The following is a 27,740-nucleotide window of genomic DNA, read 5'->3' as shown; positions in this document are numbered from 1 at the left end:
AGGTAGAAAGCCAAGGGGTCTTTTACTGCGGATCAACGAATGTCACTTTTCTTTGGTGACTCATATTTTGCCCTGAAGACTTCCGGTGCGTACTGAGTCTTCCATATTCCACAGTCTCTGCAAACCTTTCTTCCTTGCCCGTGTGTGTTTTCCTTTCATTGCTTCCCACTCTCCGCCCATGCCTGAAGTGCTGGTCCTGATTAGATTAGAGGCCTCCTAAAGGAAACTCATTCTTCTTCTGTGTCATTTTTTACTGGCTTTGAAAAGAGAAAAAGCGTTTTCCTGAAGTTGCTTCTGTATTCTGAGCAAATGTTAGCATGGAGTCATTCATACAGTAGTTACTTTGCACTAGTTTGCACCTGCCAAGGAAGCACCGTTTTCCTTCCCCAGAGTCTCCTCCTCACCATCCTGCAGTGATCTCTGCTCTGGTTTTGATGGAATCTTTGTGCTTTCACATTCAAAGACACCCCGGGAACTGTTTCTGATTTCATCTGTTTCCGTTCATTTTCCTACGTTAATATGCTAAGGTATATTTTCTGATAACTCAGAATTTGCTTTCACTTACATTTTTCTCTTCGTGTTTACACAATGCTTCTGACTTGGAGGATTTAGCTCTTTGCTCATCTACCATGTCAGTTTGTATTTGTTGAAGGTTTCTTTTCTGTAGGGAAAATTGATTTTTAAAACATGAAACCAAACCTTTAGAAACTGGTAATGTCTTCAAGTTCTGTGTTTATAATATTTAATTAATAGCTTGTTGTAAGGACCCTTCTAGTGTTGTGAGTGTCCAGTATATAATGTCCAGGCTTCTGCAGGTACCCATGTATATTTTTATGACATGGTCAAGCTCATATTTATGGTATGTTTTTAAATTATTAAGTGGGGATCTGGAGGTAATATTTGCATTTGAGAAGCCCTTTTCAACCTTAAAATCCATAGGTTTCTAAGCATCACATTATTTGTATGAGCAAAGGGGGCATCTCCATTTAAAAACCAAAGCTACACACAGGTGCACCCCCAGCAGGCAGTGGTGTGGGGGCACACACGCATCTCTGCACACATGCACGTGCTCAGGGAAGTATCCATGATCAGATAGGAGTATTCCTAGGAGTCCTGGCTGATATGCCATTGTGACTCATTTGCCAGATGAAATGAGGGTGCTGTTGACTGGCCGGTGCCTGTGGCTCAGTGGGTAGGGTACCAGCCCCATATACTGAGGGTGGCCGGTTCAAACCCAGCCCCAGCCAAACTGCACCAAAAAAATAGCCGGGCGTTGTGGCGGGTGCCTGTAGTCCCAGCTACTCGGGAGGCTGAGGCAGTAGAATCGCCTAAGCCCAAGAGTTAGAGGTTGCTGTGAGCTGTGTGACGCCACGGCACTCTACCGAGGGCGGTACAGTGAGACTCTGTCTCTACAAAAAAAAAACAACAACAAAAAAAAACTGTTGACGTCTACAATTCTCTGGAACATGGGTCTTAATTTGGAAGATTAATGACACCAGTGCGTAATTCTAGACTGTGAAAGATTATAGAGAGGATGGGTGTGGCCACCTCTTTGTCTTCATATGAAATAAACCAAAAGGCCTAAAATTTAGCACTTAGCCAGAAATAAATAACTCCGGTAATTTTCATTAGAATGCTTAAACCCTGGAGTAGAACACAAAAATGGTGATGTAATGGAGAAGCATGAATCCTATGTACTCAATTTTGATATGAGGACAATTAATGACAATTAAGGTTATGGGGGGGGAAGCAGAAAGAGGGACAGAGGGAGGGGGATGGGGCCTTGGTGTGTGTCACACTTTATGGGGGCAAGACATGATTGCAAGGGGGACTTTACCTAACAATTGCAATCAGTGTAACCTGGCTTATTGTACCCTCAATGAATCCCCAAAAATAAAAAATAAAAAGAAAGTGGTTACACTAAACCTCAAATTTTCAATGTGGACAAAACTGCCTTACCAGTTGGAGAAGATGCCATCTTGAACTTTTATAGCTAGAGGGTAAAGGTCAATGCCTGGCTTCAAAATTTCAAAGGACAGGTTGACTTTCTTGTTAGGGTGGCTGGTGCTCTATAAACAGAATAATAAAGCTGGATGACATACATCTGAAAAAAAAAAATGGTGATGTAATCTCCAGGCCTACATTTAAAAATGGGATAGACAACAATTGCTTTTTTTTTTTAATTAGTATTAGATCATAGCTGTACATTAATGCGATCATGGGGCACCATGCACTGGTTTATAAACAGTTTGACACATTTTCATCACACTGGTTAACCTGGCATTTTCTGCATTCACTAAGTTTCACATGTACCCTTGTAAGATGCACCGCAGGTGTAATCCCACCCATCACCCTCCCTCTGCTCAACTCACCCCTCCCTCCCCCCCCTCTCCCCCTTCCCCATATTCTTAGGTTATAACCGGGTTATAGCTTTCCTATGAAAGCCATAAATTACTTTCATAGTAGGGCTGAGTACATTGGATACCTTTTCTTCCATTCTTGAGATACTTTACCAAGAAGAATATGTTCCAGCTCCATCCATGTAAACATGGAAGAGGTAAAGTCTCCATCTTTCTTTAAAGCTGCGTAATATTCCATGGTGTACAGAAGACAGGCACATGGCCTACAAACATATGAAAAAATGCTCATCATCTTTAATCATCAGAGAAATGCAAATCAAAACTACTTTGAGATACCATCTAACTCCAGTAAGATTAGCCCATATCACAAAATCCCAAGACCAGAGATGTTGGCATGGATGTGGAGATAAGGGAACACTTCTACACTGCTGGTGGGAATGCAAATTAATACATTCCTTTTGGAAAGATGTTTGGAGAACTCTTAGAGATCTAAAAATAGATCTGCCATTCAATCCTATAATTCCTCTACTAGGTATATACCCAGAAGACCAAAAATCACATTATAACAAAGATATTTGTACCAGAATGTTTATTGCAGCCCAATTCACAATTGCTAAGTCATGGAACAATTGCTTTTTAATGACCAGGTGATGGTGGCTTACCTGAGTTATGGTGGAAGCTAGAATTCACTAATACCTTCACAAAAGTCATCTGTATTTGTATACAGTATAGATGAAATACATGTGGAAATATATATGGAAATAACAGTACATATTTTCAAAGAATATGCTTATATTTTGGACATGACATCAGTTTTCTTATGGTTATAAAGTTGGTTTTCTTTTTTTGCCTTTGTTTTTGTTGATTTTAATGCCTGCTTTACTGAATTTTTGTATAATACTAGCATGCTAAGTCTGACCAGTTTGATTTAAGTGTGTACAGGTCTATGTAGCAAATTCAAAGCCCATCTATCTTTGTGGTGTGGGGCTATACAGAGTTTCTAAAAAGACCACGGGGTGGAAGGAACTACGATAAAATGTCAAATAGAAGCGTATTGGCAAGGAAATAGGAAGGACAGTTCAAGAAATTAGAATGAAAGGTAAAATGCTCTGTTCTTCTCCTGGATTTGTGATTCTATTTTATTTCTTCCCTATTACAATCATTTCGCATTTGAATAACCAAAGATTTCCAAGGAAAAAAGTAAAAATATTGAAAGCATTATTTTCCTCATTTGATTCTTGGTAGTGTTTTGATCCATTTTTCATACTTATTTCTTTAAACACTTTTTGTTTAAATATACATCACTGTCTGACCTGCTGTTTTAAAATCATTTAGATCTCATTGAAGTTCTACTTTTTTTCCTTCAGGACTCCACCTGTTTTTTTTTTTCTTTCTTTTTATTCTATTTGTAGCAGTCACTATTTCATTTGTTGGTAACATATGGCAGAGCGTTTTTCTTTCACAACAAAATTGCACACATTGCGTTGAAGCCCATATTGTTGTGTCGTAAGCTCTGGGGAGCTTAAAGTGGGTGAGAGAGGGCATTCCAAAATCAACATGCCGCTGATATGGGTAATCTGAGCACAGAATTGGATTTTAGAGTATTACGTTTTAAAAGTACTGATATATTCAGCTGGTGTCAGTATAAGAGTCTGTAAGTGAATAGCGTAGCTGTAATGTTTGGGGATTTTTTCCACTTATCGCCCAAGGACTTTGGTTTCTTAAATTCTAGGATTTTAATATGAGATAAAATTGGCTGGCCCTACATAGTAGGTGCTGCAGCCCTGAGCCACTGCTGCGAAGGCGACATCACAAGTTGTAGAACAAGAGCTATGGACTCCTGGAGTCAAGATCATATTGGCTGAAGTGCTGGCCCTGCCACTCGCTGGCTTTGTGACATTGGACAAATGAATGAAGCTTTTGGAGTATCCTTTCTCCAACTGTGAAACAGATGGCATCACTTCCGGTGAAAAGTAGTTACATCATTATAAGGATTAAAGGCAATTTTATTTGTCAAATGTTTAGCACACCTGCTGGCTGTAATTCATATCGGTTTCCTTCTTTCCTTCCTTCCTCCCTACCCTACCTGTTCTACTCTACCTCTCTTCAGTGTTGTTTTTTTGTTTGTTTGTTTGTTTGTTTGTTTTGGTGGGTTTTTTTGCAGTTTCTGGCCGGGGCTGGGTTTGAACCCACCACCTCCGGCATATGGGGCCGGCGCCCTACCCCTTTGAGCCACAGGAGCTGCCCCAGGGTTGTGTTTTTAAAGATTTAAATAACAGTCAACAAAAAGCATTGTTAGTCCCTTTTTCTTTTTGGATCTGAAAATCTTTACAAGTTTTCTCTCTTCCTGTAATTCCTTCATTCATTGTTGACTTTGTGCCAGGACCTCTTTCTGGAGGAAAAGGTGAGTCCTCTGCCGGCAGGGAGGTACCCAAGTTGGTGCCCACTCAGAGAAGCCTGGGAGACTGGGGGAGAGCTCCGCAGTGGAAGCGTGGAACCCTGAAGCAGCTGGAAGGTGTGTGAACGTTAAACTCAACCTCCCAGAGCTAAGCAAAGGGAGGAAGAGAAGGAGCCAGAGGGGTGGACAGAGCAGACCCTGTGTTCATTTGGTTGTGAGGATGAGCAAGAAAGGATTTCCTGATGACTGCTGGTTCTGGATGCATGGTGGAGCCATTTCTCTGAGATTAGGAGCACACACATGTAAGAGCAGTTTTATTAGAAATGGAGATAATCTTAACGTTCTAGATGCCCTGATAGCCCTAAAATTTTAGATGAGGAAACTTTCAAGGGTAAGCTATCAGGAGTGGAGGCTTATTCAGGGTCACTGAGCTAGACACAGGAGTTCAATGATTTGACTGCTAAAATGGCCCTTAGAAGCCAGCAGTGAAGGTACGATGTGTGGGTTCTACTTGAGAATTTCACAAGTGAGACGTAAGGGGCATTTTTGACTTTGTAGCCAGAGAAGGTTGCTGCAGGCTGTCAGAATGGAGGAGAAATGAAGTGGAAGAAAAAAAGGGTAGAGTTGAGGTCAGATTCTGAGGCGAGAGTGAGCAGGTTGCCAAAACCTAGTGCTGGTAAAAGCAACTCCGGCGATTCTGGCTGAGTTAACACAGCAGGAGCTGTCAACATGGAGCCAGTGTCAATGTCCAGTTCTGCAGGCCAGTCGGAGATCAGAGCTGGGAACAGAAGAGGAAGCAAAGCCGAGCTGTGTGGACATGGAGCTGGTCCAGGCCAAGTCCATGGACAGCAGCTGTTGAGGTGGCCTGAGGCCCGCTCCTGGAGGCTGGCCTGCCTCCACCTGCCCCGGACTTTGGCTGATGCCTGAATCTTGCAGTTTTGTTTCTGTCACTTTTTTCAAGAACAAGAAAGTTACTAAGCGGTTTGTTATCCTAGATTTAATGTTATGTTATTATTTGTGATTTCTTAAACTTTCTTCTGGAAGGAACCTGTGTTCTAATGATAGCTAATAATATTTTCATCTCATTTCTTCTTTAAAAATATTTGATTTAAACTGATAAGAACAGACACTACCCTTGATACTTACCAGAAAGCTGAGTAAATTTCAAATGTCCTCACAACAAAATAAGTATGTGAGGTAATAGATGTGTATGTCAGTTTTAATTACTCCACATTGAATTAATCATAATATCACTTTATAATCCCATGAATATATGCAACTATAAGCTGTCAATTTACAATAAAATTTAAAAATTAGGGGGTTTATGATACTAAAAAAGGATAAATTAGAGTCCTGCGACCTGTTTATTAATAGTGAAAGATATTATATTTATAAAATGTATCTCTTTAGGCTAATAGACACATGAAAAATGGAAGTTAAAAAAATAGATTTCAAAGTACCTATTATCCTCTCCTTTATTTTTCAACCCTATAATAAAACACAGATGTTTTAGGACACTTTCTGGTTCACTGTAGAGTTCAAGGAAATGCACTATATTTATATTTGATGTTTTTCAGGTTTGCCCCACCCTTTGTGTCTTTAAATACTCTTGGCATTTCAACAGCGAGTTTATAACTAATAATTAAACATAAGAACACCCATTTTTTCCCCCTTATATAGCCTACTCTTCTTTCTTCCACAAAGATTTGTTTATTGCTTAAAATCCTTATTTCTGTTGGGAGAATCATATGCTTCCTTGTTGCTGATTGTAACTGAGAAGAGGTGTTCTTTTTTTCATTTTAAATTAATTTTTCACTGGCTTAATATTCTTTCTTAAAGCTATTTATTACTAAATTTTCATCGATGTGAATTTTTTTTTTCGTTTTCCATATGTGCCTTCCAAAAACATTTTCTCAGCCACAAACATGTTTATTAATTAAATCCCTAGGAGAAGTCAGCCTTTAGTTCAAGTTGTTCTGAACAATCTGTGATACCTAAGTGCCGAAGGTTTCCTTTAAAAGGAACAGAAATCATCCTCAGCAATTTTCAAACAAAAATGACTAGAATTTTTCATAGAATTATTTTTGGGGGGCTTGGGTAGGATTGGGGATTTCCTGGTGTTTTAAGCATAGTTTACTTCTGTCTGTTTTAAGCAATCCAGAAAATAGCCTTTCTGGAAGCTGATCAGTCCATGAGAGGTACGATCAGTCCTTTACCCTATGTAATGTTCATGTCCCTCTGATGGGGTCATCATTCTAGTTTCTAGCGTGAGAGAAAGATGCTAGTTTGGCATTGAGACCTACTCATGTTTAACCTATGGTAGAATTCATGTTCCTGATAATGATTATCAGATTTAAAATGTAGCGTGCAGTATGTCTGGTAGGTCCCCTTTATAATATATTTACTATGTTGATTCAAATATACCATCTGGTGCGTTGTACCCCCAGAAAAAGCGACTTATAGGGTGAAACCATCATAGATCATCCCTGTCCATCTTGACAGGGTGTGTGCTAACCTTCGAACGTTAGAGTCTGAAGTCACCCCTGAGATGATCTTGACGTCCCCTCTCGTTTTATAAATGAGAATAGGGGTTTTGGAGAGAGGGAGTGACTTGTGAAAGGCCCTGTGAGTGTGGGCGGGGACATACGGCACAGAGGAGTAGTGCGCCTCCTTCCTGCCACCGTGGTTTGCCCAACTGCCAGGCCTCTCGTAGGAATGATGTGCAGAACTAGTTACCAGCAAGTCTTGCTGATAGTGCTGGAGATGCTGAGCCGTGAAGGGAACATTTTGTTCTGGGTTTCTTGGTTCTTCCCCTGTGATGCTGTTTTGGGTATTTGGATTTCCTGGTTCCAGTTCTATTGCCCTTGTTCCAATCACATACAGAGTAAGACTTAAAATCAAGCAAAGGTAGCTTTTCATCAGTCTCATCTATAAGTAGAAAGGAACAATAAGCAGTCTGTCTTGGTCACAAATTGAGTAGAAGGGACCTGTGCCTGTAACTCAAATGATGAGGATCTATGCAGGGCACAGTTGCTCAGACAATAGGAAGTCAGGTTCAAGTAGGTCAAAATAAAAGTTGAAAGAAAATCTCATGGGACAGGATTCATCTTGTGTGCCTTTTCTACTAAACTTCACTGATACCATGGCTATAAAATTACAAAATGAGTAATAGACTAGAGACCAATCTACACTCTGGGGAAAAAGTAATAGTACGTTTATTACAGTACATAGATCCCTATGTTATATGTGCTATATTATAGTACATGTGTCCCTCCCCCAAATTTATATCTGCTGTTTTAAAGCCTTATGCATATCATAAAGTTATAGACTTTATGAGTAATTTAGTCTTTTGAAAATAGCAGAGTATATGTCTGGGTTCACATTATAGCTCCATCATTTTCTATCAGTAGACTCTAATTTTCTCATTTGTGAATTAATATAGTATTTCTCAACGGTGGCTATATGTTAGAACCACCTGAGAGAATTCAAAAGACAGACAAACAAACTAGTGCCCAGTCTCCTCCCCCAGAAAGTTCTGATTTCAATTCATGTGAATGGGATTAGTGTTTTTTGTAAAGCTCCCCAGGCAATTCTAATTGATAACTAAGACATGAGAGCAGATGTCGATGAAGTTCTTTTTAAGTTCTAACATTCTGCAGTTCTGAGACTTTTTTTTTTTTTTTCAATTTTAAAATTTTTTTATTTTTTATTGTTGGGGATTCATTGATGGCACAAGAAACCAGGTTACACTGATTGCATTTGTTAGGCAAAGTCCCTCTTGCAATTGTGTCTGGCAAGAAACATTTTTTTTTTTTTTTTTTTGTTAGAGACAGAGTCTCACTTTATGGCCCTCTGTAGAGTGCCGTGGCCTCACATCGCTCACAGCAACCTCCAACTCCTGGGCTTAAGCGATTCTCTTGCCTCAGCCTCCCGAGCAGCTGGGACTAGAGGCGCCCGCCACAACGCCCAGCTATTTTTTGGTTGCAGTTTGGCTGGGGCTGGGTTTGAACCCGTCACCCTCGGTATATGGGGCCAGCGCCTTACCGACTGAGCCACAGGCGCCGCCCAAGAAACATTCTGAGACTTTTTTAATGTCATCTCGTCCAGCCTCAGACTCAGCATAATCATCTCTCCATATTTGCAAAGCAGCATTTTTTTATTAAATCATAGCTGTGTACATTAATGCAATTATGGGGTACAATGTTCTGGTTTTATATACAATTTGAAATACTTCCATCAAACTGGTTAACATAGCCTTCACTGCGTTTTCTTAGTTATTATGTTAAGACATTTATATTCTATACTTAGTAGATTTAACTTGTACCCTTGTAAAATGCTCCATAGTGGTCCCACCAATTACCCTCCCTCCAGCTAGTCTCCCCCGTCCCTCCCTCTCCTCTCTCCCCTTCTTCTTGGGCTTTAGTTGGGTTATAGCTTCAGATGAAAGCGTGGGTGTTTATAAATTGGTTCATAGTAGGGCTGAGTACATAGGATACTTTTTCTTCCATTCTTGAGATACTTCAGAGCATTTTGTTTTTATATTAACACTCACATTTGAAAGAATGCTCACTGCCCTCAGAAAGGGTAGATTCTTAAAAAGGTTTTCCTGATAATCAGAGAAGTATAATGAGTCTAATTCCTTATTTAATGACTTTCTGGAATTTGTAGATTACTTTTATTATTCAGCCAAGTGATCTCTTCTTAAGTCCAAATATTCCCAATTTTTTCAACTCTTGCTTATGTGTCATTATTTCCATATCTCAACATCCTATTTTCAATCTGCTCTGGGGATGAGCTCCCATTGTCCTCCTAAAGTGTGTTCCTGGAATTGGATATAGTCCTCTTGATGGTCAGAGAAGGGAACGGAGGGATCTGGGATGATCATTCTCCTCTCACACTTTTTTTTTGGTCAGGATGTCACTGTCATCTGGGCTGCAGTGCAGTGGAGTCATCATAACTCCCTGCAGCCTCAAACTTCTGGCCTCAAGCGATCCCCCTGCCACAGCCTCCCAAAGTGCTAAGCTTATAAGCATGAGCCATTGTACTTGGCCTTCTTCACATAAGAATGTTATGAAGCTCTTACTGAGCATACTGTTAATTAAAAAAAAAAAAGACCTGGTCTTAATAAACAGTTTTTGTAAATAGTGTTTGCTAACACTCACTGTCTATAGACACATCTGCTAATGAACAAGTAGAGGGTAAAATTCCCGGCATTCAAAGATTCTTATGGACCAGGCATTGTGCTAACATTTAAATATTTTAACACATTTGATTCTTGCAATTATCCTTTGAGATAGGAGCTAGTGTTATCTTCATGTTTTTAGATAAAAAGAAGAAACAAACCAAGGGGCAGAGCCAATATCTTAATATCCAATTTCAAAATAAGTGGCAGAGTTAGAATATTTATTGACTGACACAGGGCATCTTATTCTACAGCCTTGCTGCCCTTGCGTGTGTCAGCAGAGGTCTTCTCAGCCGTGCAATAAGTGTATTGATTTCTAAATCACCTTTGCAATTCCAGATTCTTACTATTCTGTGTAAATTAACAAACAATATGTTTATACCAGTAAATTAAACATAATATATTCAAGTAAGAAAAGTCTTCAGCCTCTTAGACCTGTTTTTAAAGTAATAACAAAGGCAGGAGTTTTTTATTTTTTTCTACATCACAATATTGTGTGAATTTGCACTTAAAGCCAATCTTTCTATTTTATAGTAAAAATAAATAGAATTTAGATTCTTTTCATTCAGCATCTGAAAGCTTAGAGAATATGGGCTAAACGTTGATGTATTTTCTAGAATTCTAGAATTCTATAGCGTTTTTAGCAACTTTGTGACTAATGAAATTCATTACCCTTAGTTTGTAAATGTGGAATTTGGAGGTTATAGTGATACATGTGTTATCGAGAAAATAAAGTTTATACTTAAATAAGTAAACTAGATTATAGGATATGTGCTCAGATTTGTTGTAATTCCATGTTATTTCAAGGAACCAAAAACTTCAGAAGCTACTTTCCATAAAAACAATTTATATGCTAATTATAAATTATTTTTATTTACTCTCTAAAGTAGATTTTTAATAAATTCTGCTAGACAATCTTTGTTAAATTTGCCAAATGAATTTCCTAACATGTAATTTTATTATGCAGAGAAGTGTTTCTGCAGTTGACACAGAATGTTTCTGACTATCACTGAAAAACTATTTAAAGAACCCTTGTTGGTATACAATAATCCTTTGTTTCCTAACTTTTACCAGCCTAAGAAACTTGTATTAGTTGTCTTTATGAATATTATTTATTAGTCCTTGTCTGATTTATTCTGATAGCTCAAGCTTTTATACTCATGATTGCCAATAAAAGTCATGCAACATGGGATGGAAGCATTTCAGAGAAAAATAGTGCTTATAAATAAAACCTGCCTAGCACCTGATTACCTTCAGAGACGTTGGTAGGACTGATACATAATATAAAGCGTAAAGCCTGCGAATAAAGCATTTCCATTCACTGTGAACATTATTCTAGGGAGTGGTGTGTCTACTGTGTACATTTGCAGTTCATTTGCCAGCTCAGCTAGTTATTCTGAACTATTGTTGTATCGAGGCCGTCATTTCTGATTGCGTCTGCTAAAACTTGGGTGGCCCTGTATGTATATGGCACCCTCTAAATTACTGGTGTCAGAAGGGTAAAAAATAAGACAGTCTTTGATGTGAGGACCTGATTTTCCCTTTAACATTGTAACATTATAAATACTATAATATTTATTTTATAGTAAAAATAAATAAAGGAATTTAGATTGTTTTTAGTCATCATCTGAAAGCTTAGAAAGAGAATATGGGCTAAACATTGATGTATTTTCTAGAATTCTATAGAGTTTTTAGCAACTTTGTGACTAATGAAATTCATTACCCTTAGTTTGTAAATGCGGAATTTGGAGGTTATAGCGATGATACCTTTAACAGTATAGGGTTCATTTTAATAGCCATTTTTTTAAATTTTCATCTTGGCTGAGGACCATTCATTGTGGTGCAGAAAGCCTTTGTCGTGACATTGCTGGGTTTTGGAAGCTTTTGATTTCAGCTTTAGGAAAAATGATTCAATCCGTTACAAAATAGCAGAATGAAAAATTATGATCTTTTTTTTGTTGTTGACTTTGATATTTATGGTCATAGATTTATATACTTAAATCTACAGAGGCCTGTGAAGATAGTCTAACCCCAACACCTTATTTTATGGACACCACTACTGGGCACTTACAATTGTTTCTTTTAAGTTTCCCTCTGGCGTACTGAGTTCCCTGAGGGCAGGGACTTAATTCACCATGTTTTCTGCCAGAGTTCCAGCAGGTGCTCAGTTAGGTTTACAGTCCAATAAATGAAATAAAGAACCTTGGATGTCAAAAGAGAAAAGACTTACCCAAGATTCGTCTTGCCAGTAAGTAGCAAAATCCGACCTGGAAATGTCATCTTCTGACTACCAACTTTGTGCCTTTTCTACAATTAAAAAAAAAAAAAAAAAAGTAGACGTGGGGACCTTAATCTATATGGAAGCTCAGAAGCATATATAGTTTATATTTATTAGGTATTGTTTTCTAGACATACAAACTACTTATTTCATTGAACCCTTTATACTACAACTCTGAATGAAGATATTTTTATCCATATTTTTATAGATAAAGAAACTTGGGCTTTGGAAGAAAAATAATTTTTCAAAGACTATGCATAGAGCCAGGATTCAAATCTGGTTTCTGCCTCTAAGTCTAGTGATATTTTTACTTTTGCCTTTTACATGGGGACAGTGTGTTTGTCAAAATGAAGAATTGTTTAGACCCATAAGTTAGTATGACTGGAAATTTTTTTCTAGCATCTTGTATGTTAGAGACCTTAATACCTGTTGATATGTTAAGCAAGTTCTCACTTCACCTAGGAGGTCTGTATTTAAAAGGCTGCAAAAAAGCACAGCTTTCTAGTTCCTTTCATCTATGCTTTTGGCCTTCCATGTGGTCTGATTTGAAGGGCTTTTCTGTTCTTCTTTTTTTCATTTTCCCATAATAGGATGTGGATTTCCTCATTTTGGTCCTAAGTGATTTGCAGGCTTCAAAGCTTTCTTATGAGATTGCAGCTACTGCTGGGATGGAATGGTATTAAAACTTAGTTAAGGATTCACATCTATAGCTGGGAGAAAGATAATTGCCTTGTTGTTGTGGAGAAATGATGACAAAGCAGGACTTGAGTGGAAACCATTGTAACGTGGCACATTTGTCCACATTCCGTGAAAGTGCTAAGCCTCTTAATCCAGTGACATTTTTGTCCAGGCTCAACTAGGGTAGTTTCTTGGAGATTTAGAATAATCTCATCACATCTCCACTTTGCTATGTAAACCCGTCTGCCAACCATTTTTTGGCAAATTCATGCCTTTTCTTTTCCAAAGAGTGAGGATTTCAAGCAAGGGGACAGCATTCTGTAGCATCACACTTTGGTACAGGAGAGAGGTAGCTGTCTGTCCCCAGGATCTACAACCTCCATTGATTAATTTCATTCTTCAACTGAAGCTATTCCAGTGTTTCTTCTGAAAAGATATGTTAGAGGGCAGCGCCTGTGGCTCAAAGGAGTAGGATGCCGGCCCCATATGCTGGAGGTGGCGAGTTCAAGCCCAGCCCTGGCCAAAAACTGCAAAAAAAAAAAAAAAAAAAATGTTAGAAATATTGACCTTTTGAAATTATGACCCTGAAATGGGGAACTTTTCATTAAAAAAAAATTCTCATCAGTTCTCTAATAATTTGCATATTCTTTACTTGATATCAGAATCTTATTATAGATCTTTTTGTGTAAAGTGTCTGTTTAGCCAGAAGTAGCAAGAGCCTCAGTGGTGGTTCTGTAGTCTCATTTATTTATTCTTTTTCTGACCAGGGTTGCTCTCTGTGAAGCTGTCACGTGTTCTGTGTCTTCCATTCTTTTCTGTTCTTCACTGGCTAAAGAGTCAAGGGCAAGAGATGGATTATGTTTGCAAGAAAAGGCAATCATCTTTTCTTTTTTCTTCTTTATATTGTTGTGGCTTCCAGTGATGGGGTTGTTGTGGTAGACCGTAAAAATGGCCACCTAGTTCTACCATTATCATATGCCCAAGCTATTCTGCTCATCAAAAGTGTTTACCTTCCTTATAATGTCTGGGCTGGCTTATGTGACAGTGTGGTAGAAATGATATTCTGCTAGTTGGAGCCACCTTGTAAAGAGGGAAATCCAAGCTATCCTGGGGAAAAAAATCATGTGTAGGACATCAAGACATTCCAGCACCATGCCCAGACACGGGAATGGGGAGTCTTAGATCCTCAATTCACTATTCCCAGGCAAAACTGGCCAACACCCTGTGGGGCCAAGGCCGCCTGTCCTTCCTGAGTTCTGCCCAAATTGCACATGCACAAACTCTCTAGCAAATGAAATGATTATTTAAAGCCACTGACTTATGGGCTACCTTATTGCAGAACAAGAGATTACTGAGGCAGGATTTATATCTTTCACGTCTTTCTTCTTTTTTCATCTGTTTACTGTTTGTCCAAGTAGCTCTATGACCCAGTAGATCTGTCCATGATCAATACTTTGTTTGTTGTAGTACAAGTGCATTCAAGATTCTGTAGCAGTTACTTCTCACTCTGTAGTTATCCTTATGAGCTTAAGTTCATCCTTACTTGGAACAGACGTGTCCTGAAATTCCCCAGAGGATGTTTCTTTGGGGGGCATAGTGGCACTGATTTTGTTGTGCATGAGAGGCAAAAGTTACTCCTCTCTCTCAAACAAACAGAAGATAGTGAAAATTAATGACTTATTTTCTCCGAAAAACAAACTTCTCTCTCAGACTCCTTGAATAACTGTAGCCTACTCATTGTTGGTCAATGAACAAAAAGAAGGATCTGGGTTTTAAAAAAAAAAAAAAAAGTTTATAAGCAAAAGCCAAGATAATCCAGGGAGAGTTTGCAATGTAAATTTTCTGTTCAAATTTTAAGTGTTCCCAGGAAACCTTAGACAGTGCTCATTTACTTTTATTTAAAAGTTTCTGGAGGGTTCCGAAAGCGTTTTTAAAAGTACAACTTTCAGTTTCCTAAGTAGAATGAACGCTTGTTCTGAGTCCTTGCATCAGCTTCTGTAAACAGTTTCCTTTGAATGCTCAAGGTAGTATTTTCTCATTTTGTTGTCAGTTTTTCTTAGTTAAAGGTTTATTGTTCTTCCTGTTGTCTTTCTGCCTAGTCATTCCCTTCCTCAAATGGTCCTAAACAGTTGATTAAAAAAGAATTACTGAGATCATGTTTGATCCAGGGCAGTAGACGCTAAGTATCAAACTGACAGAAGAGGAAGGGTTTAGAGCATCTAAATTGTCTTTCTTAATTGACAGAGTGATTTCTGTGCTGTTTCTCATCTCTCTAGTTATTATTTATTTACTGACACTCTATGACTTCCAAAGTCAATACTTAAAACGTTTTGATATGTGATGAGACTATTTGAGGGGGAAGGCAAAATTTGTAGAGAGGACAGAGAGGAATAGTTTTTAGCAAGAAATTCTCTTGGTCACATTTAAAAATATTATTTTTAGCCTTATCCAGGTACATGTGAATTTTTTTTTTTGGGGGGGGGGAAGTAGCCATCTTGCCAACCCTAAAATATTGCCTACTTAATATATTCATTCAACATTTTCATTCATTTTCAATGTGCATAGCTTATCTTTCAGCTTTATTTTAAATTTCTGAAAAATTGAGGCTGTATTCTCTTAACCTCTAATAGGGCAATGGTTTCCAAGGGACGATTGGCAACATTTAGAGACAACTGGAACAGATAGCAGCTACATACCAGTATTTCAACAAATAGAGGCCAAAAATGCTGAGAAACATTCTGCAATGCACAGTGTCTGGTACACAGAAAGTGCTTTTTGAGAGGACAGATAAAAGATCAGTTAGTGCAACAATGGATATGGTATACCCTCTTTCTCTTTCCTCAAAGGTACTGAGGGATTGTCTTTGTTAAAGACCAAATTGCTGGTTAATATGTAATGCCTGGTCATCTTGTTAAGATGCATATATAAAAGGTTTTTACATTTCCTCCAGAATGGCAGCTCAAAGCCAGGTAAATTTTTAGTTATAATGTGTGTGTGTGGGGTTGTTTACACTAGAGAACACTTGCTACTTGTCAATCCTCAAAACACTGTACATATTAAATGAGAATCAGCGGGAAGGTTAATGATCATGCCAGAGGTTCCTTCAGCCTCAGAATGTCAGATCCTCATTTTGTTGTTGTGTGTTTGTGGAATAAACGCAGGTTTTTAGGGCTACTTCAAAGCAAAATTTCATATTAAGAGCATCTCAAAAGAAGTGGTGCATTGGGAAAAACACAACACATTGCTTCTAATTAGGAAAAGGCAACACTTTAGTGCAGGGGTGTCCAACCCACAGCCCTGTGGGCTGCATGCTGATTTTGTGAGGACTGTTTTTGCTTATCTGTGGTGTCAGATACCATGAACAGTATGAAGGAACTTTCTTTTTTGGATAATCAGCTTTAATTAGCATTTGTGTATTTAATGTATGGCCCAAGACAACTGTTATTATTCTTCCAATTTGGAGCGGGCGGGGGAGGGGAAGGTTGGACACCCTGCTTTAGTGTACTTCTTTTGACGATCACAAGCAAGTATGCTGTTTGCTGACCTTGTTATAGAAATGAGGAAGCTTTATTGCTTTATAATGCTTTCTTGTCTAGTCTTTATTGGAATTTAAGCTTTGCTATTTGAATGAAAGAGGAAACAAATGATTATGATAAATAAGAGTTTTTAATGTGTAGAAACGTTGTTTAGTATATTGTAGCAACATTACTCAGAAAAATTAGATTGGTAACTTCCTCACTAGGAAGGTCTAGCGTGAGAATTTCCTTCTCCTGTGTACTAGGCTAGAGGCCAGGGGCTATGAAGGATGTCCCCCCAGAATGGCATTTATAATTTCTCATAGTGGCCTCATCTCATTCCTGCCCCAGAATGAGCACAGGCTATTTAGAGACCCAGCAGTGTTTGAGGGTTTATTCCACAATGTATGACACAGGTGCGGGGTAGCTTTTCTTAACAGATAATTACTTAAAAAGGTACAATAAAAATCCACACCTTACATACCCGGTTTCCCCGAAAATAAGACAGTGTCTTATTTTAAGGTGTGCTCCCAAAGATGCGCTAGGTCTTATTTTCAGGGGACATCTTATCTTTCCTGTAAGTAGGTCTTATTTTCGGAGGATGTCTTATTTCCGGGGTAGAAATCTGCATGCTTTTTATCTCAGGAGCTTGAACTTCATTTATTCCTTTTATCATTGTTCCACACTTCTTTTCATGTGGCGATAGATTCTTAGGCCTGCTGCAGGAGCCTAGATTGATCCTTTTTTGGAAATAATTTGGGGTTAGACAGCCTCATACATGGTACCACATTTGGCTAGAACTTCCTATTGAGTATGGGCTGTTAAACGTTGCTGTGGATTAAAGGAGTGAGTTAATCTGATGCAAAAGAGAAAGGGAAGTCAGAACCAGTTAGAGCTATTTCCTTAGCTCATTGCTTAAGTTTTCACAGAATGCATAATTATGAGAATTTATAGGAATATAGATTCTGGGGGAAGTCTAGTTCAGAAGTCTCTGCTGACTAGCAGAGGACATTCAGAGTCTCGGAGGGGAAAGCAATTTAAAAGGACTTCAGGTTCATTTATTTGATGACGCCTCCTGCGTTTGAAATGGTTTATTAGTCTTTGTTCTGTTTTTACATTTTAAAGTGGTTTTTTTTTTTCTTCTTTGGATGGGAAAGGGGCAGAAAGAATTAAAATTTTCAATCAACAGTTATTTTTTTCTTTAAACACAGTTTTTGAAAAAGCATTTTGGGGTATACAGAAAGCAGAAGACCAAGTATTTGCTTTTCCTACAAGGAAATTTTTTTTTGCAGTTTTTGGCCGGGGCTGGTTTTGAACCCGCCACCTGTGGCATATGGGGCCGGCGCCCTATTCACTGAGCCACAGGCGCTGCCCAAGGAATTTATTCTTTAAACCGAGGGACAGAACTAACTGATGTGTAAGGCTTCTTCTCCCTTTCCTCTGTTCACTTCCCAGCTTCCCTTTAATGTTCATTTTGACACCTCTCGCTTTAAAAAAAGATTTTTAATAGACATATGAAATTATATATTCAATCATGCATAACATGTTTTAAAATTTGTGTACATCGTGGAACAACTAAGTCAAGCTGATTGTCCTATGCATTGCTTCACATCCTTAGCATTTTTAGCTCATGCTGCTTAACTTACGGTGATTTCGTGGCCCATCAAGCTCTGGTCCATGTCCACCTCTGTAGCTTCCGCTCTTTCTTGCCTGAACTTCCTGCAATTCATAAACACTTTTCTACTCTCTCTTGCCCCTAGGTTTTCATCCACACTGTTCCCTCTGCCTTGAACACTCCTTTCTACTTTTAATCTGGCTAACTCATACTCATCCTTCGAGTATTCCCTCTGATGTCCCTTCCTCTGAGAAGCCTTCCCTGTTGTTGAAGTCCAAGTTAAGTGTCCTTTCTATGTGCACCTGTAGCATCTGGTTTTGAATTGACCGTTTAATGTTTGTAGAAGACTGTAAGTTTGCACAAGCCAAAGCCCATGTCTGTACATGTCCCAGTGATCTGATACTAGTGTATCCCAGGAACATGGCACGTAGGAGGCTCTCAACTATTCACTGAAATCCTTGGCAGGAGTATTTAAGTGCTGGATTATATGGTGCAGAAATGCCTCCGAGAATCAGAGAAGAGAGAAAGTGTTGAAGGTAGAAATGATGAGTGAACGTGGGACTTGACCTGAACTTTTCAATATAAGCTCCTTCCCAGAGGGAGTTTAACACTTTCTCTCCTACTTCCCTTTTTCTGTTTTTCTCTTTCTCTTCATCCATTCATCCAGCAAATACTTTTTGAGGGGTTAATATGTTTCAGGCATTATTCTAGGTACTGAAGATATAACATTGAAAAAGCCCTGCCCTCACAGAATTTGCATTTTAGTGGACTAAATGGATAAGAGTCAGTTAAATATAAGTGATAGAAATTAGCTTAGTAGGCTGTAAGGGGAATGAGCAGACTAACTTGATTGGTGGGATGTGTTACGAAGTCGGACTTTGAATGGTTTTCCTTAAGAACATAATTTAGCTTTGAAGAGTGGGTGGGTAATGGGGAAGTATATATAGTTTAAAAGCGAAGGAGACTTTTAGTCTGCAATTGGTGTGCAGAAACTGAAAGTAAAAAGGCCAACTCAGGATTGCCAGAATAGGGGTAATGATAGTTAGCTTAGAACAGGGCGGTGCCACAGAAGTGTCGATGGATTGAAGAGGCATTGTTGGTGAGGGGTATAGGGAGTGAATTTCTTTCTTTTTTATTTTTAATTCAATAATCTATTTTATAAAGAAAATTTCCTACATGATGGACTGTCTGGATGGAGGAAATGAGGAAGAAAGATGAATTATGCCTATAAAGTTAGAACCCAGAAGAGCAGTAGGGGGACTGAGGAAGTCAGGGGATGTACTTGGGATTTGGTTGGAAAGAAGATAATTTGCATAAGTTGAATCTTTGTACCGTTGATGCCTCTTAAACATGTTCCAGGGGTTATAAAGGCCCAACACAACAGAAGTAGAGTTTATGTTCTAATGGGCACCAACCAAGTTCAGAGGACAGAATTGTAGATCTGTGTTTGGAAGTCTTTAGTGACAAGTATGGATTGAAGTCAGAGGGCTGGATGGAGCTAATCCTTTGGTTGATTTAAGTCTTTATATCTCGGGTTTGATATAATCATGTAGTTATTGCAGTCAGCTATGTAGCAACTGACATAAAGATGTAAAAGAAAATCAGGGAATTACAATAAGGGATCTTATAACCAGCTATAGTCCTTTTTTGTGTGTGGAAGGAAAACAAGACATTTCTTTGTCTCAAAATTCTAAGCTGTCATTTTGTTAAAGTTCAGTAACTTAATGTCTCCGACTGCTTATTACTTGGCAATAGATCTCCCTAGCTCATCGATGTCAGTGTTGGCTAGTCTCCAACAAATGCATGAAAGAAATAGGGCCCAGTGAGTCAGATGATTTTTAATCAGATTTGGCACACGAAGGCCTTTCTGGGTTTAAGGAAGTGGGGGACAAGGAAGGGGAGGACTGCTGTCACAGCCCCTCCCAGTGCTTTACCTTTCAGTAATGTCCAGAAACCGGGAGGTTAGTGTCTTGGCTCCGAGATAAGCATGGTTTGGCATGGATTCTTCTGTTGTCACCTCAAGCTGTTTTTTCATCCCCAAGAACAGCACTCTGAGTGGGTGTGGAAGTGGGCGGGACGTGGAGCAGTGGTTTCACATTGCATTGCCTGGCTACAGCTTGGCATTTCTTTCTTTTTTCTTTTTCTTTGCGTCATTGCTATTGGTGCCACTAATTTTGCTCCCCCCCCTTTTATAACTTGTTTCCTTGGGAGCGGCCCAATGTCTCAGCATTATATTTTCTTTGGAGTTGCAATACTGTTCTTAGGCAATAGCCTAGGACAGCGCTTCTCAATCTGTGGGTCGCGACCCACAGGAACTGTATTAAAGGGCCCCGGCATTAGGAAGGTTGAGAACCACCGACCTAGGAGATGTGATCTATCCCATCTTACAGGGTTAAAACTAGAAGGAATTCATTTAAAAAAAGAAAAGAAAAACAAAGTCTCTCTGTGGATCTTGTGATATAAACGAAATGATTACACACAAGATGCCCCAGTCCCACAAAGAAGGGGACATGGGACATAGGGTAGAGTGGCAGAAGACGATGCCACCCCCACTGCCTGCAGTGGCTCCAGAAATTAAAAGTCAGCCTACTTGAAGGAAGTATAAAGGACTTTTTACCCTTTTAGGGCAAAATGTGATTAGAGCACCCGGTTTTTCATCTTGGTTCTGACACCACCTAAAGAAATCTGGAATATTAATTTCTGCCAAGTTCTGACCCTACTTATTTCTCCTCTTTGTGTGTTTCTGTACCTTGTCTGTCCATAGCCCCTCTTACCAAAGCCAACTGCAAAGAAGGAAAAGGTTACTCTTCTTAAGTTTCCTAAGGAAGAAAGAGTTTTGAGTTAGACCTAAAGGGCAGATAGAAGGAGAAGGGTGGGTTGGAGTGGAGGCTTATTCCAGGCCTGGGTGAGGGAAATATCGTGACCAACCACCAATAAAAAGAAGACATCGGCTGTGCTGAAAGCTTAATGGAAGGTTACTTGGCAGAAAAGAACTAGGAAATGAGATTTACTCAATGTGGGAGAATTCGGTTCACTTTATCTATCTCTCTTACAATCTTTTCACTTAAGTTTTCTTTCTTTCTTTTGTTTATTTATTTATTTATTGCAGTTTTGGCAGGGGCTGGCCTTGAACCCACCACCTCCGGCATATGGGGCTGGCGCCCTACTCCTTTGAGCCACAGGTGCCGCCCAGTTTTCTTTCTTTTTTTTCTGAGCCAGTAACTTTGCCTAATCTCATCTGCCCATTCCCAATCTCCCAGTATTCCTATCTCATTTTGGGATTGCATTTCCTTTGTCCGTGTACCCCTCCTTGTATCCAGGGACTCGTGCTATTAGTTAGTCATATCACCTCTTTTTATTTTATTTATGCATTCATTATCCCTTCCTCCATTTATTTCTAAGCTCATTGGTTAAGCCATATTGACCTTGCTCAGATGAACCATTCCATTCCCACATTAACTCTCAACCCCCCGCCACTCCATCCCCACCGGTCGGAGGAATTATAAAGAGATGTCCAGTTTTAATATTTGTATTGTCTGCCCATTAGGTTTTAGCCACCTTTTTCTTCTTCTGTTAATAGCCCCACTGTATTCAGCTTGGTAACAGGTGTTCTCCTTTACTGGAGGGTACTGGGCCATGTGATTCTTTTACCTGCTTGTGCAGAACCCAAACTCTAGGCTCACATTTTTTTCTTTTTTTATTCTTTTTATATCTAATACCATTCACTCTCAAAGGAACAGTCTTTACTTGTATTCATGTGTCTGCGAGGGTATTTCACTGCTCTGGCCACAGGGAGCTTCTGTCAGTATTCTGATGTGTTTAGATCCCAAACTTGCCAGTCCTATTAAATTAATTTCTACCTCAGGGAGCAGGAAAGAAGATTTCAAATCAATAAATGTTTTTTCCGTCCCCGTGTGTGGGAGAATCAACTGTTCTAGAAATTTAAGTCAGAAGAAAAAGCATGGGCTTACAATGCATTAATTTATTTTTCTGTGCTTGGTTTTCCGTTGATCATTTGGAAAGGCCCAGTGCCTATTCCACTTTTAATATAAAAGTGCTTCGCTGTGTTTATATTAGACATTGTATTCTTCTGTAAACAAGGCAGTGGTGCTGAGCACTCTTTGAGCAGTCGCTGTGTGCACAGCTCTGGAAGACAGGATCAGAGATGCAGAAAGAGAAGGGTTTTGTTCCTTCACTCAGAACAGACAGGGAACTCTGTCATGATCTTCTGGGGTTTCTTTTAGGATGTTGCTGGGTGCTGAGCATGTACTCGATCTTGAGTAGAGAAATGCCTCTGGAATTAACTTGGATTACATTAAAATAGCTATTCCAGGATCTTTTTAATGACCTTATGTAAAATGAGAAAGTGCCGTGGATGATGAAATCCAAAAAGGCAAGAAAGATTACATCCCTATATGCACCCAGGCATTGAGGAGTTTGCCTGGCAGCTCGTGCCTAAGTGTTACTCAGCTTTCTGTGAAGGTGAACAACAAAAACAGTAATATTGATGGTTTGATCTGGTCTTTTCAAAGGGGCTTGAGCACCAGTGTAATTTGCAGCCATAAATCTTTTATTTTCTTGTGGGTTCATACAGAGCCAGTGGAAGTATTATGGTTCACCCCTGGGAGGCATGAGTTTCACTGTGCTAATTCAGGGGAGAGTTGAGGTTTTTGTCTCACCCACCTCTTTGTCCTTCTGCATGCTAGTACCTTGGAAAACATTTTGAAAGCACAAGTTATGTCGCAGGCCCTTAAGCTCACGATTTAAATGGGGGGGGGGGGTAGGACAAGACACAAGACTGATAACATACGAAACCATAATTGCTGCTGATTATGGGGTTTGCATAGTAAGTGCTGTAATAGTTCAGAAAATGAGAATTTGGCGAAGACATAGTAAGTGGAAAGCGCTGCGTGGGTGATGAAGTTGAATTGGCCTTACAGATAGATGGGATTTAGACTGTTGGAAGGGGTGCAAGATGGAAGGGATGAGAGAGCAGCAGGGTTTGGGAGGTGGTGGGAAAGTATGATGTTAGTGTTGCATGACAATGAAGGTGGCCGACCTGAGTTCACATTCAAGGGTATGGCTGTTCCTGAAAAGATCAGGTGTTCATCAGAGGCAGCAGGAGGCCAAGGAGGCCAGTCACCCCGTCCACAATTGCCATTTCTTCCTCCTCCTACTTGGCTTTTGGAAATGACATTGATACCTTCTGTACTGATTATGTTTAGGTATATAATATTCACATCTGTCACTCCCTCGAGGTGGGACTGAAGGAGGAGAAAATGGAGAGGAAGACTTCGTAGTTTCTAGTTTTTAAAGATTAAGTTTATTTATTTTTAGTTTTGTTTTTATTTATTTTTTATTATTAAATCATAGCTGTGTACATTAATGCGATCATGGGGCACCATACACTGGTTTTATAGACCGTTTGACATGTTTTCATCACACTGGTTAACATAGACTTCCTGGCATTTTCTTAGTTATTGTGTTAAGACATTTATATTCTACATTTACTAAGTTTCACATGTACCCTTGTAAGATGCACTGCAGGTGTAATCCCACCTATCACCCTCCCTCCACCCCCCTCCCCCCTCCCTCCCCTCCCTTTCCCTTTTCCCCCTATTCTTGGGTTATAACTGGGTTATAGCTTTCATGTGAAAGTCATAATTTAGTTTCATAGTAGGGCTGAGTACATTGGATACTTTTTCTTTCATTCTTGAGATACTTTACTAAGAAGAATATGTTCCAGCTCCATCCATGTAAACATGAAAGAGGTAAAGTCTCCATCTTTCTTTAAGGCTGCATAATATTCCATGGTATACATATACCACAATTTATTAATCCATTCGTGGATCGATGGGCACTTGGGCTTTTTCCATGACTTAGCAATTATGAATTGGGCTGCAATAAACATTCTGGTACAAATATCTTTGTTATAATGTGATTTTTGGTCTTCTGGGTATATACCTAGTAGAGGAATTATAGGATTGAATGGCAGATCTATTTTTAGATCTCTAAGTGTTCTGCAAACATCTTTCCAAAAGGAATGTATTAATTTGCATTCCCACCAGCAGTGTAAAGTGTTCCCTTTTCTCCACATCCACGCCAACATCTCTGGTCTTGGGATTTTGTGATATGGGCTAATCTTACTAGAGTTAGATGGTATCTCAAAGTAGTTTTGATTTGCATTTCTCTGATGATTAAAGATGATGAGCATTTTAGGCCGTGCGCCTGTCTTCTTCAGAGAAGTTTCTCTTCAAGTCCCTTGCCCAGCCTGCGATGGGATCACTTGTTCTTTTCCTGCTTGTACGTTTGAGTTCTCTGTGGATTCTGTTTATTAAACCTTTGTCAGAGACATAACCTGCAAATATCTTCTCCCATTCTGAGGGCTGTCTGCTTGCTTTACTTACTGTGCTCTTGGCTGTGCAGAAGCCTTTTAGTTTGATCAGGTCCCAGTAGTGTATTTTAGAAGCTGCTTCAATTACCCGGGGGGTCCTCCTTATAAAATACTCACCCAGACCGATTTCTTCAAGGGTTTTCCCTGCACTCTCTTCTAGTATTTCTATAGTTTCGTGTCTTAAGTTTAAATCTTTAATCCAGTGAGAGTCTATCTTAGTTAATGGTGAAAGGTGTGGGTCCAGTTTTAGTCTTCTGCAGGTTGCCAGCCAGTTCACCCAGCACCATTTGTTAAATAGGGAATCTTTTCCCCACTGAATGTTTTTAATTGGCTTGTCAAAGATCAAATAACGGTAAGTAGCTGGATTCATCTCTTGATTCTCTATTCTGTTCCAGACATCTACTTCTCTGTTTTTGTGCCATTACCATGCTGTTTTGATCACTATCGATTTATAGTATAGTCTGAGATCTGGTAGCGTGATTCCTCCTGCTTTGTTTTTATTTCTGAGTAATGTCTTGGCTATTCGAGGTTTTTTCTGATTCCATATAAAACAAAGTATTATTTTTTCAAGATCTTTAAAGTACGACAGTGGAGCTTTAATAGGGATTGCATTAAAATTGTATATAGCTTTGGGTAGTATAGACATTTTAACAATGTTAATTCTTCCCAGCCATGAGGATGGTATGTTTTTCCATTTGTTAACATCTTCAGCTATTTCTTTTCTTAGAGTTTCATAGTTCTCTTTATAGAGATCTTTCACGTCCTTTGTTAGATAAACTCCCAAATATTTCATCTTCTTTGGCAATCTGTGAATGGAATAGAGTCCTTAACTGTTTTTTCAGCTTGACTATTGTTGGTACATATAAAGGCTACTGATTCATGAATGTTAATTTTGTAACCTGAGATGCTGCTGTATTCCTCGATCACTTCTAAGAGTTTTGTAGTAGAATCCCTGGTGTTTTCCAGATATACAATCATATTATCTGCGAAGAGCAAAAGTTTGATCTCTTCTGACCCTATGTAGATACCCTTGATCACCCTTTCTTCCCTAATTGCAGTGGCTAAAACTTCCATTACAATGTTAAAGAGCAGTGGAGACCATGGGCAGCCTTGTCTGGTTCCTGGTCTGAGTGGAAATTAATTCAATTGAACTCCATTCAGGGCAGCACCTGTGGCTCAGTGAGCAGGGCGCTGGCCCATATACCAGAAGTGGCAGGTTCAAACCTGGCCCCTGCCAAAAACTGCAAAAAAAAAAAAAAATTCAGTTTAACTCCATTCAATACAATATTGGCTGTGGGTTTGCTGTAGATGGCCTCTATCAGTTTAAGAAATGTCCCTTCTATACCAATTTTCTTAAGTGTTCTGATCATGAATGGGTGCTGGATATTATCAAAAGCTTTTTCTGCATCAATTGAGAGAATCATATGGTCTTTGTTTTTTAATTTGTTTATGTGCTGAATTATACTTACAGATTTACGTATATTGAACTAGCCTTGAGACCCTGGGATAAAACCGACTTGGTCATGATGTATAATTTGTTTGATGTGTTGCTGGATTCTGTTTGTTAGGATCTTGTTGAATATTTTTGCATCTATATTCATTAGTGATATTGATCTATAATTTTCTTTTCTTGTTGGGTCTTTTCCTGGTTTGGGGATCAGGGTGATGTTTGCTTCATAGAACGTGTTGGGTAGTCTTCCTTCTTTTTGTACCTTTTGGAACAGGTTGAGTAATATAGGTACTAAGTTTATTCTTAGTGTGGATTGCCTATTACCCAAGTAAATGGAAACCTTTTACAAGGCCATCTAACTAAGAGAAATCTCAGGTTATTAGCTGTGATTAGTGTTTTCGACTGCACTGGAAACAGAACATATAAGAACTTGTACATTTTTAGATCCTGATTTAACTCTTTTATGATATTTCTCAGCTCTAAAAAGTAGACTAAGCAAAGGTAGGGTGAGCGTTGCTTCTTTAAGAGAGGGAACAACCTGCTTCTTTTTGAGTTATGGAATCTCTTAAGACTCTGCCACATACATTTTAGTCCCACTGACATATTACTCCCACATCCTTGTGGGTAGTAAAGTTAAAATTTTTAAAATGTTCTTTGATCTTCCACCCACTGATCTAGTAGACATCTAAGTTCAATACTGCAGCTGGGAGAAAGGGGAGTTAAAATTGAATTTATACTGTTAAAAACAAGCCTCAACAATCACAGACTCAATGTCTGCACTAGTTTAAAAATTATAATAATAAATCAACTTCCGTTTTAGAATGTGTTGTTAGTCATCACACTTTAAATTACATGGCTTTACTATTTGTGACCTACTTAAAATGGTTGTCCCTTCAGTGGGAACAATATGTGTGCAGCAGTAAGTTGACATTTTGGCTTTTTAAGAAGATATCTTTTAATGCAATGGATTTTGGACATCAGATTAAATAACTACTGAGTGATTCTCTATGGGCTGGATTTTGTTGGATGAAGAAGTGTGATGCCTCTTTGTCTAGGAACCCATTTAGTAAACAGTTACTCCAGTAAATGCTTCTCTCTTGTTCTGTTAAGAAAGAACTTCCAGACTTACCAGTTCGTGCAGAGGGATTCCTAGAGCAGGAGGCCAGAGCCCCAGGCCCTGCTCTGTCCTTGCTGTTCCTTTAGCCTCATGGCCTTGCTCATGTCACTTGACCTTGCCCACTGTTATCCTCCTCATGAATAAAATGAGAAATTGCATTATTGTCTCACGGTAGTCTATGTTTTTAGCTTCTAATGCTTTTATGGTCCTAGCTAGGTCCTAGAACTTAGGGGAAAATAAATACAATATTTGCAGTGGTCTCTGGTTTTCAGTGTCTCAAGTACTTAACCCTAATTAACTCAGGGCACAGTTAATTCATCCAGGGAGATATTTGTAGACAGATATGAATGAATCCTGAATAGCACCAGTGCATTCCCTGCCCTTTTTGAAGTCTCTGTTGGAACTTTGGCAGATTTTGTTCAGAAAGAAATGATCCTTAAAGAGATACCATTAAGATTACTTGAGAAAACCATATCAGAAATTGCACACACCTTGTTGTCACTAGTGAGGAGTGAGTTTCGGGGGTGGGGGTGTCTTGCAGGACAGATGGCAGCAACACAATTCCCTGGGGCTCTCCAGTGAGAAGGGCTTCTGCTCCCGGTGGGATATGGACTATGGGCAGATGCTTCTTTCTCCAAGAAAACCAGGGAATGTTTGTGATTTAAACTCCTTGTTCACATTGACTGATGAAGCTTTCTTGTCGGTATAAATTGTTCTATCTTCATCCTTTCTTTTTAAATATAGGCTTATTTT

At 39.1% G+C, this 27,740-nt stretch overlaps 1 protein-coding gene across 6 annotated transcripts in view; it reads left to right on the top strand.

Annotated features, from left to right (window-relative positions):
- PSD3 (pleckstrin and Sec7 domain containing 3) overlaps window positions 1-27,740 on the top strand; it is a 559,602-nt gene that overhangs the window by 367,893 nt on the left and 163,969 nt on the right. The window contains exon 11 of one of the 6 annotated variants that reach the window (XM_053578224.1): window positions 4,093-4,358. The exons of the other annotated variants lie outside the window; for them this stretch is intronic. Within the exon in view, the coding sequence (XP_053434199.1) occupies window positions 4,093-4,110 (18 nt within the window). The 3' untranslated portion in view covers window positions 4,111-4,358. Of the gene's footprint in view, window positions 1-4,092; window positions 4,359-27,740 lie in introns of those variants that run through there. 6 annotated transcript variants of the gene reach the window in all.

This window comes from Nycticebus coucang, chromosome 24, assembly GCF_027406575.1.
Source record: "Nycticebus coucang isolate mNycCou1 chromosome 24, mNycCou1.pri, whole genome shotgun sequence".
Taxonomy (NCBI): Eukaryota; Metazoa; Chordata; class Mammalia; order Primates; family Lorisidae; genus Nycticebus; species Nycticebus coucang.
The sequence above is the reverse complement of the archived record's forward strand: the minus strand, read 5'-3'. Positions and strand labels throughout refer to the sequence as shown.